The 12,406-nt window shown below is 49.7% G+C and overlaps 1 protein-coding gene across 2 annotated transcripts in view; it reads right to left on the bottom strand.

Moving 5' to 3' along the window:
• Positions 1-587: 587 nt before the first annotated feature.
• The window catches only part of LOC148773006 (uncharacterized), a 33,473-nt gene continuing 21,654 nt past the window's right edge, over positions 588-12,406 (bottom strand). The window contains exons 8-10 of one of the 2 annotated variants that reach the window (XM_088834560.1): positions 9,552-9,665; positions 3,997-4,050; positions 588-3,806 (exon numbers count right to left, since the gene is read on the bottom strand). In XM_088834560.1, coding sequence (XP_088690686.1) covers positions 3,781-3,806; positions 3,997-4,050; positions 9,552-9,665 — 194 coding nt within the window. In that variant the 3' untranslated portion in view covers positions 588-3,780. Of the gene's footprint in view, positions 3,807-3,996; positions 4,051-5,871; positions 6,873-9,551; positions 9,666-12,406 lie in introns of those variants that run through there. The other variant, XM_088834561.1, reaches the window with a different exon arrangement.

The raw sequence follows: 12,406 nt of genomic DNA, 5'->3' as shown, positions 1-12,406 counted from the left end.
TTTGGGAATAGTGGGATTATCCCAAGATGGCTTAAAAAAAAAAAACTACATATCAAAGAATCTCTTCCTCATCACCTTGATAAAAATGCATTCCTAGGGGATAAAACAGTCTACTCAAAATATATTTTAATTAAAAAACATAAAGCTTTTAGAAGACAACACGAAGGGATTGTTTGTTTTGTTTTTTAAATAATATCGGTACGCGAGCATGTTAAGTCACTCCACTCATGTCCAACTTTTTGTGACCCTGTGGACCCTATGGACTGTAGCCCTCCAGGCTCCTCTGCCCATGGGATTCTCCAGGCAAGAATACTGGAGTGGGTTGCCATTTCCTCCTCCAGGGGATCTTCCCAACCCCAGGATTGAACCCAGGGCTCTTATGTCTCCTGCATTGGCAAGTGGGTTCTTTACCACTAGCGCCACCTGGGAAGCCCTAATATCAGTATGGTTGATGCTTTTCTAGGTAGGACAACAAGCCCAGAAACCGTTAACTAAGTTCACTACACAAAAATAATAAATGTGAGTGGGGAAAAATATCACTTCCGAGTTAAAAGGTGACGCATAACGTGAAGAAGCACATTTGCTACTTATGTCAAGTCATATCTTTAATATGTAAAGAGTTCCTACAGATCAACAAGAAAAGGACCACTAACACATACAAGCAAACAGTATGTTCATTTCCTTCATAAACAGAATGTCAATGGGTCTCCCACACACAGATTCTCAATCTCACTTGTGTTAAGGCAAATGCAACATAGACACAATTGATGGGATATCATTCTTCAACTGAGAGATTGGCACCGACGGGAAAGCTTGCTCAGCAGTGAGGAAACAAATCTGACATCATTGGGGTGTATCGTGAATCTGTACAACCTCTATAAGGGGTGTTTGGGCAATGTCCATAAAAATTAAATATACACTGCAGCATCTCACAGCAAACACTTGACCACAGTTTACATGGGTTGATCAAATCCATTATGACCAAGACTTGTTACAAACCCTCTGCTGGTATTTTCTCACTTACATAAAATCTTGACATCGATTTCAAAACCTGTTGGACTGCGATTTCCTCATACAGGAGTTCCAAAATTAGTTTTTTAAAAAAGCAATCATTATGCCAAGCATTTGATCATCAAACCACCCACTTTAAACTCAATTTTTCAAAAGGCCCCACCTCTGATAAAGTTCTATTTAATGTCAACGAGAAATTGAGCTGAGTCTAAAACCACGTACATACACCGTCCATAATAAAAGCCTAGTTGACTTCTTTCTTACATGTATAGGTTCAGGAATGAGTCACCATTTCCTCCGCTTAACCCCTTCACTAGTCTGTCATTTAAAGAGACATTCATGCTTATGGGATGATTGCGATGCTTATAAAAATGTTGCCATTATTCACAGAGTTACAGAAAGACTTTACACATTTTTTCTTCTCATAAAGCAGGTCAGAGCACAGACTCTGATGACTGACTCATCGCGGGTGAATGTGGACCCTCTCTGCTCCCTTTGTAACCGGGTGACCTGAGCTAGTTAGCAAGAAGACCCGAGCATATTGATTAATCCAGCCCTCAGCTTTTGACAACTGGTCGACCCCTTCCATTGACTGAAGACATTTATTTCTGTTCTGTCCTGTAGAACCCAGATGTCACGTCTGTACACACCCGGGCCACAGGTATTCGTCATATGAAGTCATGAATGGATATGATAAATACTCAATCTTCATTTTTTAAAATCAATTCACATATGCAAACATTATCATAGTGTCCAAGACAGAGCAAGTTCAACAGACAGGTGGCGGTCTCCAGTAATACCTGGAGAAGGAAACTCCTCATGCTTTTCAGCAATGACGGGAGGAGGAGTCGTGCAGACAGGGGGGTTAAGCCTTCAATAGCAGGGACATGGTTCAGTTGCAAACCACCCCACAAAACAACGACAAATGACTTTCTGAGCTTCCAAGCAGGAAAGTCCCAGGATTCATGACCGATATGGGGTTGGCCAAAAAGTCCATTCTGAGCTTTTCGTGAGATGTTTCAGAAAAACCCAAAGGAACTTTTTGATGGAGAAGGAAATGGCAACCCACTCCAGGATTCTTGCCTGGAGAATCCCAGGGGCTTAGGAAGCTGGTGGGGCTACAGTCCGTGGGGTCGCAGAGAGTCGGACACGACGGAGTGACCAGGCAATGGTGCTGACACCATCCCTCTGAATCCACGGGAGGCACACAATGGTTCTTCACACCATCATCAGCAACTTAAGCAGAGATTAAGTCTTCACTCGGGTAAATGCTGCTACCCTGGATAACTACCCTAAAAGCTTTATGCAAGCAGACCTGCGCTAAGAGAAAATTAGGGGAAACCACCTCACATTTCTGGAGGGGGAAGTCTATGGGTGGGGTCCAGCCCGTCTGCAACCACCAGGGCTTCCACACTTTCCGAGATAAACACAAAAACCCAAGTGAAGCCCTTGAATGGGGTTGGCCAAAAGGTTCGCTCAACGAACACAGCTACAGATGAAAACGAACAACGTGTCTTTTATTTTTACTTAAAACCAAACGAATGTTTTGGCCAACTCAACACATAAAAAGCGTGCATTTTGGAAGCCCGTGCGGCGTGTGCATTGTCGTGAGTGGAGGAACTGCTTTCAAACGTGGAGAAGTCATTGCTGATAGCCAAGAGAAAAGCAAGCATTCAGTCCACAATCTAAGATGTTAGAAAATATAGGAGACTGTCTCTCATAAAACAGTGTGGCCCCACAGTTAAACCAAGCTCTCCCGTGCAGGCTGATAAATGTGTTATTAAGATGATAAAAAAACAAATTCCTGGCATTTACCTACATGAAAGATGCAGGAAAGAATCTGATACGGGGGAGAAGGGCTGCTAACAAATATTTTCCCCACAATGTCATCAACTGGAGAAGGAAATGGCAACCCACTCTGGTATTCTTGCCTGCAAAATCCCATGGACAGGGGAGCCTGGCGGGCTACAGTCCATGCGGTCACAAAGAGTCGGACAAGAGTTAGCAAGTAAAGCATTGCCACCATTGTGAGCAAAGAAGGGAAGGAACAGACAAAAGCAAATGCCAGAAAGAAGAGCTAGTGCTTAGGGTGATGTCCGTTTTACAGAAAAGGGCAACTGGGAATCCACCCCAACTAGTTTCACTAAGTTTCCAATAGCCTTCTTTAAAAGGCACCTCCCGGCAAGACATTTATGTAAGTAGGACTTGATTTCTAAATTTCTTTTTATTAGTCTGGTGTGGAAAAAAAAAAATTCACGAGAAATGAAAGAACTTTTGAAGAAACTCGCTTGAGGCTTAACGCCCACTGCGTTAAAGAGTCAATGGTCAGGAGAGGGTTCAGACGCATTCCATTTACAGGCAGCTTGTTAACGGTCCAGAGTTTCTGCTCGGGGAACCTCGGTGGTGTTAGGCTGGGGACTTGGCGACTTGGTTGGGGCTTGGCGATCGGTCGGTCGGACGTTCCCTGCACTCACAGGAAACCCCCTCAGGGTCGTGAAGAAGGCGAGTGCGATTTTTCCCCTCCGTGGATGGAAAACTCACCGCAAGTCAAGCTTCCCCCGCCAAGCACGGTGGAGGGGGACATGGTGGAGAGGACGAGTGGGGAATAAAGCATCCCAGCGTTAAAACGAGGAATCCAACTTGAGCGAAGGCACGGACAAGCCGGGACGAGGTCCCAGTGGGTCGTCTCTGCTCCTCCCACCCGTCTCTGGAGAGGCTCGGCAGGCAAGCTTGCGATCCCGCTGCGAGTTACTAGGCTGCCAAACCTCTTCATTTCTCCAGAAGAGTCTGTTGAGCTGCAGAGGACAGAGGCACAGGAAGAGATGTTTCTTTTTTCCTTTTCAAGGCCTCTCCAGGCCCCGCCAACACCCTCTGAGTGGGAGGGGAGGGCAGCGGTTGGAAGAGGTGAAATAGCCGTGGTGGGGACGCAGGTGGGGGGTGAGCGTTGGCAATGCTGGGGTGGCACCGCTCCCCACCCTGTCTCACCTGCTGGCTCAGCGCTGGTGCGATGATTGTCCATGTTCACCTCGCCTTCTTCGGCTGAAAGCAAGAACAAAACACGCCGGAGTCGGGGGGCGGCGGTGGATACAAAGACAACAGGCCCCGTCATCATTCTCAGGGCGAATGGGCATCGCCCCACTCAGCTTCCGACCCAGCCCCCTCCCGGAAAGCAGAGGCACCGCCCCGGTCATCAGGGTGTGAAGGGCCCCTCGTTGGGGTCCTGCCTGTTTGCCCCTAAGCTTTCCTGAGTCCGTCTTTCTATTTTCAAATTTATCTTCCTCGATTTGTCAAACACACATCGACGCCAAGAGGATCAGCACACCGCCACCAGCCCCAGCCGTTCCCCAGGAAGGATCTGCGAGCATAGGATCCTTGGCTCAGAATTCAAGTGTGAGGAGACAGAATTCAAAACGCAGGAGAGGGAGAGCCGGGTGGAGAAGGGACAGCCTGGGAGTTTGAGGTCAGCAGATGCCAACTCTTATATACAGCATGAATGAGCAAGGTCTTACTATAGAGCCCAGGGAGTGTCTACTGAATACCGTGGGATAACGCAGCACCAAAAACTAAAATATAACAGAGGAACAGACAGATGACCGACTCGCTTTGCTGTACAGCAAAAACCAACACAACACGATAAATCAATGACGCGTCAACAAAATGCAAAGAAGACAAAAAAATGATATTCCCAGTCAAAACGCATTTATTTGCATCTGCGTCGGTTCAAACGAGGTGGATGAACCTGCCACACACAGTGAAGTAAGCCACAAAGAGAAAGGTAACTATCGTATATCAACGCATAGAGTGTTAGCCGCTCAGTCGAGTCTGACTCTTTGCGACCCCATGGACTGTAGTCCTGCCAGGCTCCTCTGCCCCTGGGATTCTCCGGGCACGAATACTGGAGTGGGTTGCCATGTCCTTCTCCAGGGGGATCGTCCCCACCCAGGGATCGAACCCGGGTCTCCTGTATTTGCCGGCAGATTCTTTACCATCTGAGCCACCAGGGAAGGCCTTGCTGATGTACAGCAAAGAGGCAGCACAATATTGTAAGGCAGTTACCCTCCAACTAAAAATAAATTACTTAAAAAAATTAAGGTGGTAGAATGTGAATTAAAATAATAAAGCTTGTTTACGTGCAATGCAGCAGATGTGGGTTTGATCCCTGGGTCAGGAAGATTCCCTGGAGGAAGAAATGGCAACCTACGCCAGTACTCTTGCCTGGAGAATCCATGGACAGAGCAGCCTGGTGTGTTACAGTTCACGGGGTCACAAAGAGTTGGAACAATAGAGCATGCACGCCTGCTAAGCACCCAAGCTAATTAGGACGCAGGCTTCACTTCATCAAAACGGAGAATATGCCCTTCAAAGACACAGATGGCCGCGAAAGTGACCAGAGTCAAGGCCATCAGGGTGACCGGTGGAGGGTGACCACGAGAAGAGCATTGAAAGACCCCCCACCTTGCGGGGTTCTCAAGCCACCTCCCGATACTAACCCCAAATCCTGCGACTCAGCCTCCAGACCAGTACCGGCTGTATCACTGTGGGAAAGGACAGGACCCTGACCCTCAGCACGAGGTTGGAAAAAGAAAACTCGTATTTACACGCAAGAAGGAGACGGTCTGATGCAAAAAAGGGAAAGAAAGATCCGGCATTGACTTCCGTGTTTATGGAGAGATGTGAGAATCCACGGATTCCAGGCGGTCACAGACCCCGTCTGCCGTTGACTTCTGCACGGACATTTCAGAAATTTTAAGTCGGGGTTGGGAAGGAGGTTAAGGGGAGGGTATGAGGGAGGCTCAAGAGGGAGGCCATGTAGTATACATACGGCTGATTCACGCTGCCTGTACAGGCAGACACTAACATCACGGTGTAAAGCGATTATCTTCCACTTAAAAATAATTTTCTTAAAAAAAGCAGTTGAAGATGGTGAGATTTTCAGGTGATTCTTAAACATGTAGGTTCTCCTTTTTTCGCTGAGAACTGCGAAATTCACGTAATTGGCAAAAAGCAGTTATAGAAAGAGTTTGGAAAAAAACAAAAACAAAAAGCACTTCATGGAAATGGGCTGTAAAAATCCAGGGGCTATGGAGTCAGATGGAGAAGGCAGTGGCAACCAACTCCAGTACTCTTGGCCTGGAAAATCCCATGGACGGAGGAGCCTGGTAGGCTGCAGTCCGTGGGGTCGCTACGAGTCGGACACGACTGAGCGACTTCACTTTCACTTTTCACTTGCATGCATTGGAGAAGGAAACGGCAACCCACTCCAGTGTTCTTGCCTGGAGAATCCCAGGGACGGTGGAGCCTGGTGGGCTGCCGTCTATGGGGTCGCACAGAGTTGTACACGACTGACGTGATTTAGCAGCAGCAGCATGGAGTCAGAAGGTTACAAATGTCATCATTAGTGTGAAAGGCCATATCCCATGGCTTAGGGCTGGCTTTGCCCCAGGAAGGGGAGGGGGTCTCTGCAGATAGGATGGCCCACCCAATGGGCAAGGATGGAAGGTGACTGACAAAGCTGTCTTTGTTCACGGAAGCCCCCAGCCCCGTTTGTGTGTGTCGGATCCCACTTTCAAGGGACACGTGTGCACTTGTCTTCACTTCTCTGAAGGCAAACCGTGCCTTCGATTATAGCATCCCAAGCTTGTGTGCTTCGACAAGGCAGAAAGCATAAAGAGAATTCACAGTACAGCCTTCAGGGTTAGGGAGAAACGTCCCTGGGGAAACGTCTTAGTACCAACGATAAAAAAAACACAAAAAGGGACAGACAACAAAGTTTGCTTTTTTGAGACACATGCAGATCAGAAAGGATCATCTCCGTGCCCCTGCCCAGGGCTCTCCACGCGTCCCCTAGATCTTCGGCTCATCTGCAAAGGAAGGGCGGAAAAGGACTGTGAAAAGAACAGAAAAAGAAAACCAAAATCAACCAGAAATGAACATCTCAGAGCTTTGGCTTTGGATGCACGAGCCCGCGGGGTGCAGGCAGCAGCAAGCTGTTACGAGATACGCCCGTCTGCTGGGCTCAGAAGTTAAGGAGACGGGTTGACACCACAGGAGTGGATGCTGCGGGGGCGTTAAAGGGGAGGGTGACAGGAAGGAAGGAAGAGAAAGAAGGATGGATTGGGAGGCAGAGAGACGAAGGCTGCAAGAAGGAGGTCAGGAAAACAGGGGAGAAGGGAAGGGCACATGCTCATGGCTCACTGTCACCCAAGCCTCCAGAATCCCCTGCCACCAGGGCACCAAGGGAGCCGCCAGGAGACGCGCTGTGAGCAAACCAGCCGTCAGCCACCCACCCCGTCCAGCGACAGAACAGCCACGCGCCGGGGCCCGCCGTGGTGGCCACGCCCTTCCGAAAGCGAAACTGCACAGATTCACTAGCTCCACGTGGGTTCCGCACGTCTCACAAGGAACGCCCCAGAAAAGACAACTCTCATAGAACGGCCCCGTGTGCACAGGACGACCGAAGAGAGCGTCCCCTGGGGTCTCCCCACACCCGATGGACCGGGTTTAGACGTCTCCATACCATCTCCGTTCATCAAAACACGCAACTTGACAACAGACACTGAACTCGTTTTGTAAGGCCTGTCTTCAAAGCGGAGCGTCTTACCCACTGAATCAGAAACGTGCTCACCGCTCTGCGTTCGACTCACAGACATTCCGGGTTTTTTCAGAAAATCCTGGGGCCGGTACCCCCAGTGCTCACTTTCCCCGATCCAGCGCCTTCCTGGTCTCCTGGCTTGAGTCTGAGCATCTTTCAGGTATTTCAGTAAGAAAGAGAAACACTGGGACGTCCCTGGTGGTCCCGTGGCCAAGACTCCGCCCTCCCAATCCAGGGCGCCTGGCTTCAATCCCTGACCAGGGAATTAGATCCCACGTGCCAAACTAAGACCTCGTACAGCCAAATAAAATAAATAAGGAAAAGGAAACGCTGATTCGCTTCCTTCGAAGCTCTTTTTGCTAGCTCTAGGAGAAATAAAAGCAAGAGCAAAAAAAAATATATATATATATATATTTGGCTTCTGCTCCCTCTAGCCTCACCTAGATTCTAATTGTAGATCTTTTACGAGTATCTCCTGGAACTCGGTCTTCTGTCCATTTGGGCATTGCTGGATGCTCACCCTTCTGAGACTTAGCACACCTTCCTGAGAGCAGCCAGATGGAAGGCACCCACTCCCACATGGGAAATAAGATGCCATCAGGCAACCCTTACCCTCCTCTGGCAAACAGAGGGCTATAAAAAGAGCTGCTTATTTCAGATTTCCACATCCAAACGCCCGTGTCGGACTGTCAACCTCGGGCTACAAACCGTGTCTGCGGGCCTGAAACGCTGGAAAGCTGGAAGAGGGAGGGTCAAACTCCAGCCCTCGGGGGCGACTTTGCCTTCATCAGCATCAACTCAAGTCTCCTTGGGAGATTCCCAAGATCCCTCAGGAAGCAGGCCCTGAGGCAGACAACATCAGTTGGCAGACGGCACAGGAAGGACCCAAGATCTTACATAGGATGAGACGTTCAAATACCTCAAGTCTCCTCCCAGGAAGAGGGGTAGCCACGGCCCACGGGGCCCCCCACAAACCATATCACAACCTGCTCCTCTAGTGGTCCTGACAGCGAGAGCTAGACAAGAGCCTTCCAGAGACGGACGAAGGTTAGCTGCGTTTATAGCAGAGTTCGCTGACATCAACACAAATCCCAAGTTAACAGGACTTCAGGACGAGGGCCAAAATGCCCAGTGACGGAGTTCCCGTCACCACACTGCTGACTGTTGCATTCTCCACATTCCCTCTACAAATGGTCTGGGCCGCCCAAGTGTTTTGAGTGCCTCCTGGTACCAGGTTCCAGCAAAAAGGGAACCACTGGCCCGGTGTTTCCACTGTAATTCCCTTGGGTTGAGAAGACAATATGCCGGCCCCATGCCCATGGCTGTTGTCCTAAAGATGACAAGGTGTGTGAGTTGCTCAGTTGTGTCTGATTCTCTGTGACACCATGGACTGTGGCCCGCCGGGCATCCTCTGTCCATGGGATTCTCCAGGCAAGAATGCTGGAGTGGGTTGCCGTGCCCTCCTCCAGGGGATCTTCCCGACACAGGGATCGAACCCAGGTCTCCAGCATTGCAGGTGGATTCTTAACCCCTGAGCCACCAGGTGGGGGCTAGAAGGTGGATAAGGGTGGCTGCAAATGTAACAGGGAATGCATCGTAAGAGATAAGGTTCCTTCTGCACTCTCTGCCAAGCAGCCCGTCCAGACTCTCACACACAACCTCACTGACCGTCACCAAAAGCCTAAAGCACAGACCATCGCCTCTCCTCGTTACATAAAAACCTTCCAAAGTGGCATGCGTTAGTAACTTGAACAAGCTCGCATGGCTAGACGCAGGAAGCGCCCAAATTGAAGCGGCAAAGTCAGAACCCGATTTTCCAGTCATGTTAGGAGCCCTCAGCCACCGTCTCTGTGTTTCATGCAAACTGGAGCTCCACTTCTCTTTTAGCTTTTTTTAACATACGGTACCCAGACCCCCCAGGAAAAAAGGTGGTGGTAAGTACCCTCACCGTTCTCTTTGAAGCACAGCTTCTTCTTCTGGTAGGCGATGAAGCTGGAGATGGCTCCTCCCAAGGCCACCACGACGGCACCCACGATCCCGGGGATCACGCCTGGCGATTCGGCTGTGGGGAGAAGCACAGGGCGCCGTGATGGGCAGTAGGCAGCACTCACAGGGGAGACCACAGAGTCTGGGGTCAGGGGCGGGCGGGCTGGTGCCCCGCCCGGAGGAAGACAACAGGGCTGAGGCCCGAGAGGCGGGGACCACAGGGGAGCCACAGAGGGAACCCCGAATCCAGAGCCTTTGCCTGAAATTCACTCCTGGAACCAGAATTCATTTCACCACGCGCACCACTGCCAATTGGTCAAGTGGCTCCCCAGTGGGACGCCAAACGCCACCTCGTCCCATCCCCAGGACCAACGCAGGGGACCTCCCAGCTGAGTGCGGAGGCTCCTGGGTGAGGATACAAATACACAGCAGAGGGGACCCAGTGGGGACCACTCAGAGGCTGTGGGACCTTACCCAACCCAACTCCCGGGTCTTCAGTTCAGCTCAGGCGCCCAGTAGAGTCCGACTCTCTGCGACCCCATGAATCACAGCACGCCAGGCCTCCCTGTCCATCACCAACTCCCGGAGTTCACTCAGACTCATGTCCATCGAGTTGGTGACGCCATCCAGCCATCTCATTCTCTGTCGTCCCCGTCTCCTCCCGCCTTCAATCTTTCCCAGCAGCAAAGAGACATTTGGGGGATAGTAGCAATTCTTGCTGCTCTGGAGTATTATAAATTAGTACCTATTAAAAACAGATGGTGACTGCAGCCATGAAATTAAAAGACACTTACTCCTTGGAAGGAAAGTTATGACCAACCTAGATGGCATATTAAAAAGCAGAGACATTACTTTACCAACAAAGGTCCGTCTAGTCAAGGCTATGGTTTTTCCAGTGGTCAGGTATGGACGCCAGAGTTGGAGTATAAAAAGCTGAGTGCTGAAGAACTGATGCTTTCAAACTGGTGCTGGAGAAGACTCTTGAGAGTCCCATGGACTGCAAGAAGAGCCAACCAGTCCATCCTAAAGGAAATCAGTTCTGAATATTCATTAGAAGGACTGAACCTGAAGCTGAAACTCCAATACTCTGGCCACCTGGTGCGAAGAACTGACTCATTTGAAAAGACCCTGCTGCTGGGAAAGATTGAGGGCAGGAGGAGAAGGGGACGGCAGAGGATGAGATGGTTGGATGGCATCGCCGACTTGACGGACATGGGTTTGGGTGGGCTCCAGGAGTTGGTGATGGACAGGGAGGCCTGGCGTGCTGCAGTCCGTGGGGTCGCAAAGAGTCGGACACGACTGAGTCACTCAACAACAATCTGATCCATGATGTTTGCTGTTACTTCTTGAAGGCTCACAAGATGGTGAGCATTTTAAACACAAATTTTATAAATTCCGGTCTGAACGCGGTTTTTAGAGACGTAATGCTACCACACACTGAACGAGTGCTGAGTTGCTTCAGTCGTGTCCAGCTTTTTGTGACCCCATGGCCTGTAGCCCCCCAGGCTCCTCTGTCCGTGGGACTCTGCAGGCAAGAATTCTGGAGTGGGATGCCATGCCCTCCTCCAGGGGATCTTTCCGACCCAGGCATCAAACACTGGCAGGTGGGTTCTTTATACCACTACCACCACCCAGAAAGTCCAAAATGAAAGTAAGCATACGGATAAAAGACAAACACTCAACAACGACAAACAATACACCTATTCCCTTAGGTTTTCCTAGTAAAAACTAATTCGACTTCCTTAAGAGACAAGCCTCTCTGAAACGATAAATAAGCAAGTCAGACACACGGGACACTTAAGACTAACTACTTCCTGTTTCCTCCATCATCAACAGCATCTTTTAAATTGAACTTGTCATTCCGTAAAGGAGAAAAACACTCAACACTGAAATTCTAGGTGAAATGAAGAGCAGAAATGGCTTTCCATACAAATGCTACAGAAGATTAGTCTGGCCAAACTCAAGAAAGTGAAAGTCGCTCAGTCGTGTCCAGCTGTTTGCGACCCCATGGACTATACAGTCCGTGGAATTCTCCAGGCCGGAATACTGGACTGGGTAGCTGTTCCCTTCTCCGGGGGATCTTTCTGACCCAAGGGTTGAACCCAGGTCTCTCACAATGCAGGCAGATTCTTTACCAGCTGAGCCACTAGGGAAGCCCAAGAATACTGGAGTGGGTAGCTGTTCCCTTCTCCAGGGCATCTTCCCGATCCAGGGATCAAATCCAGGTCTCCCGCATTGCAGGCGGATTCTTTTTCAGCTGAGCCACCAGAGAAGCCCAAAGACTCAAGTTCAGTCAGTTCAGTTCAGTTCAGTTCAGTCGCTCAGTCGTGTCCGACTCTCCGCGACCCCATGAATCACAGCACGCCAGGCCTCCCTGTCCATCACCAACTCCCGGAGTACACTCAAACTCATGTCCACAGAATTGGTGATGCCATCCAGCCATCTCATTCTCCGTCGTCCCCTTCTCCTTCCGCCCCCAACCTTTCCCAGCATCAGAGTCTTTTCCAGTGAGTCAACTCGTCTCATGAGGTGGCCAAAGTATTGGAGTTTCAGCTTTAGCATCAGTCCCTCCAATGAACATCCAGGATTGATCTCCTTTAGAATGGACTGGTTGGATCTCCTTGCAGTATAAGGGACTCTCAAGAGTCTTCTCCAACACCACAGTTCAAAAGCATCGATTCTTCGGCGATCAGCTTTCTTCACAGTCCAACTCTCACATCCATACATGACCACGGGAAAAACCATTGCCTTGACTAGACGGACCTTGGTCGGCAAAGTAATGTCTCTGCTTTTCAATATACTATCAAGGTTGGTCAT

The sequence above is a fragment of the Moschus berezovskii genome, chromosome Y (assembly GCF_049115385.1).
Source record: "Moschus berezovskii isolate FMDL1 chromosome Y, NW_MosBer_1.0, whole genome shotgun sequence".
Classification (NCBI taxonomy): domain Eukaryota; kingdom Metazoa; phylum Chordata; class Mammalia; order Artiodactyla; family Moschidae; genus Moschus; species Moschus berezovskii.
The sequence above is the reverse complement of the archived record's forward strand: the minus strand, read 5'-3'. Positions and strand labels throughout refer to the sequence as shown.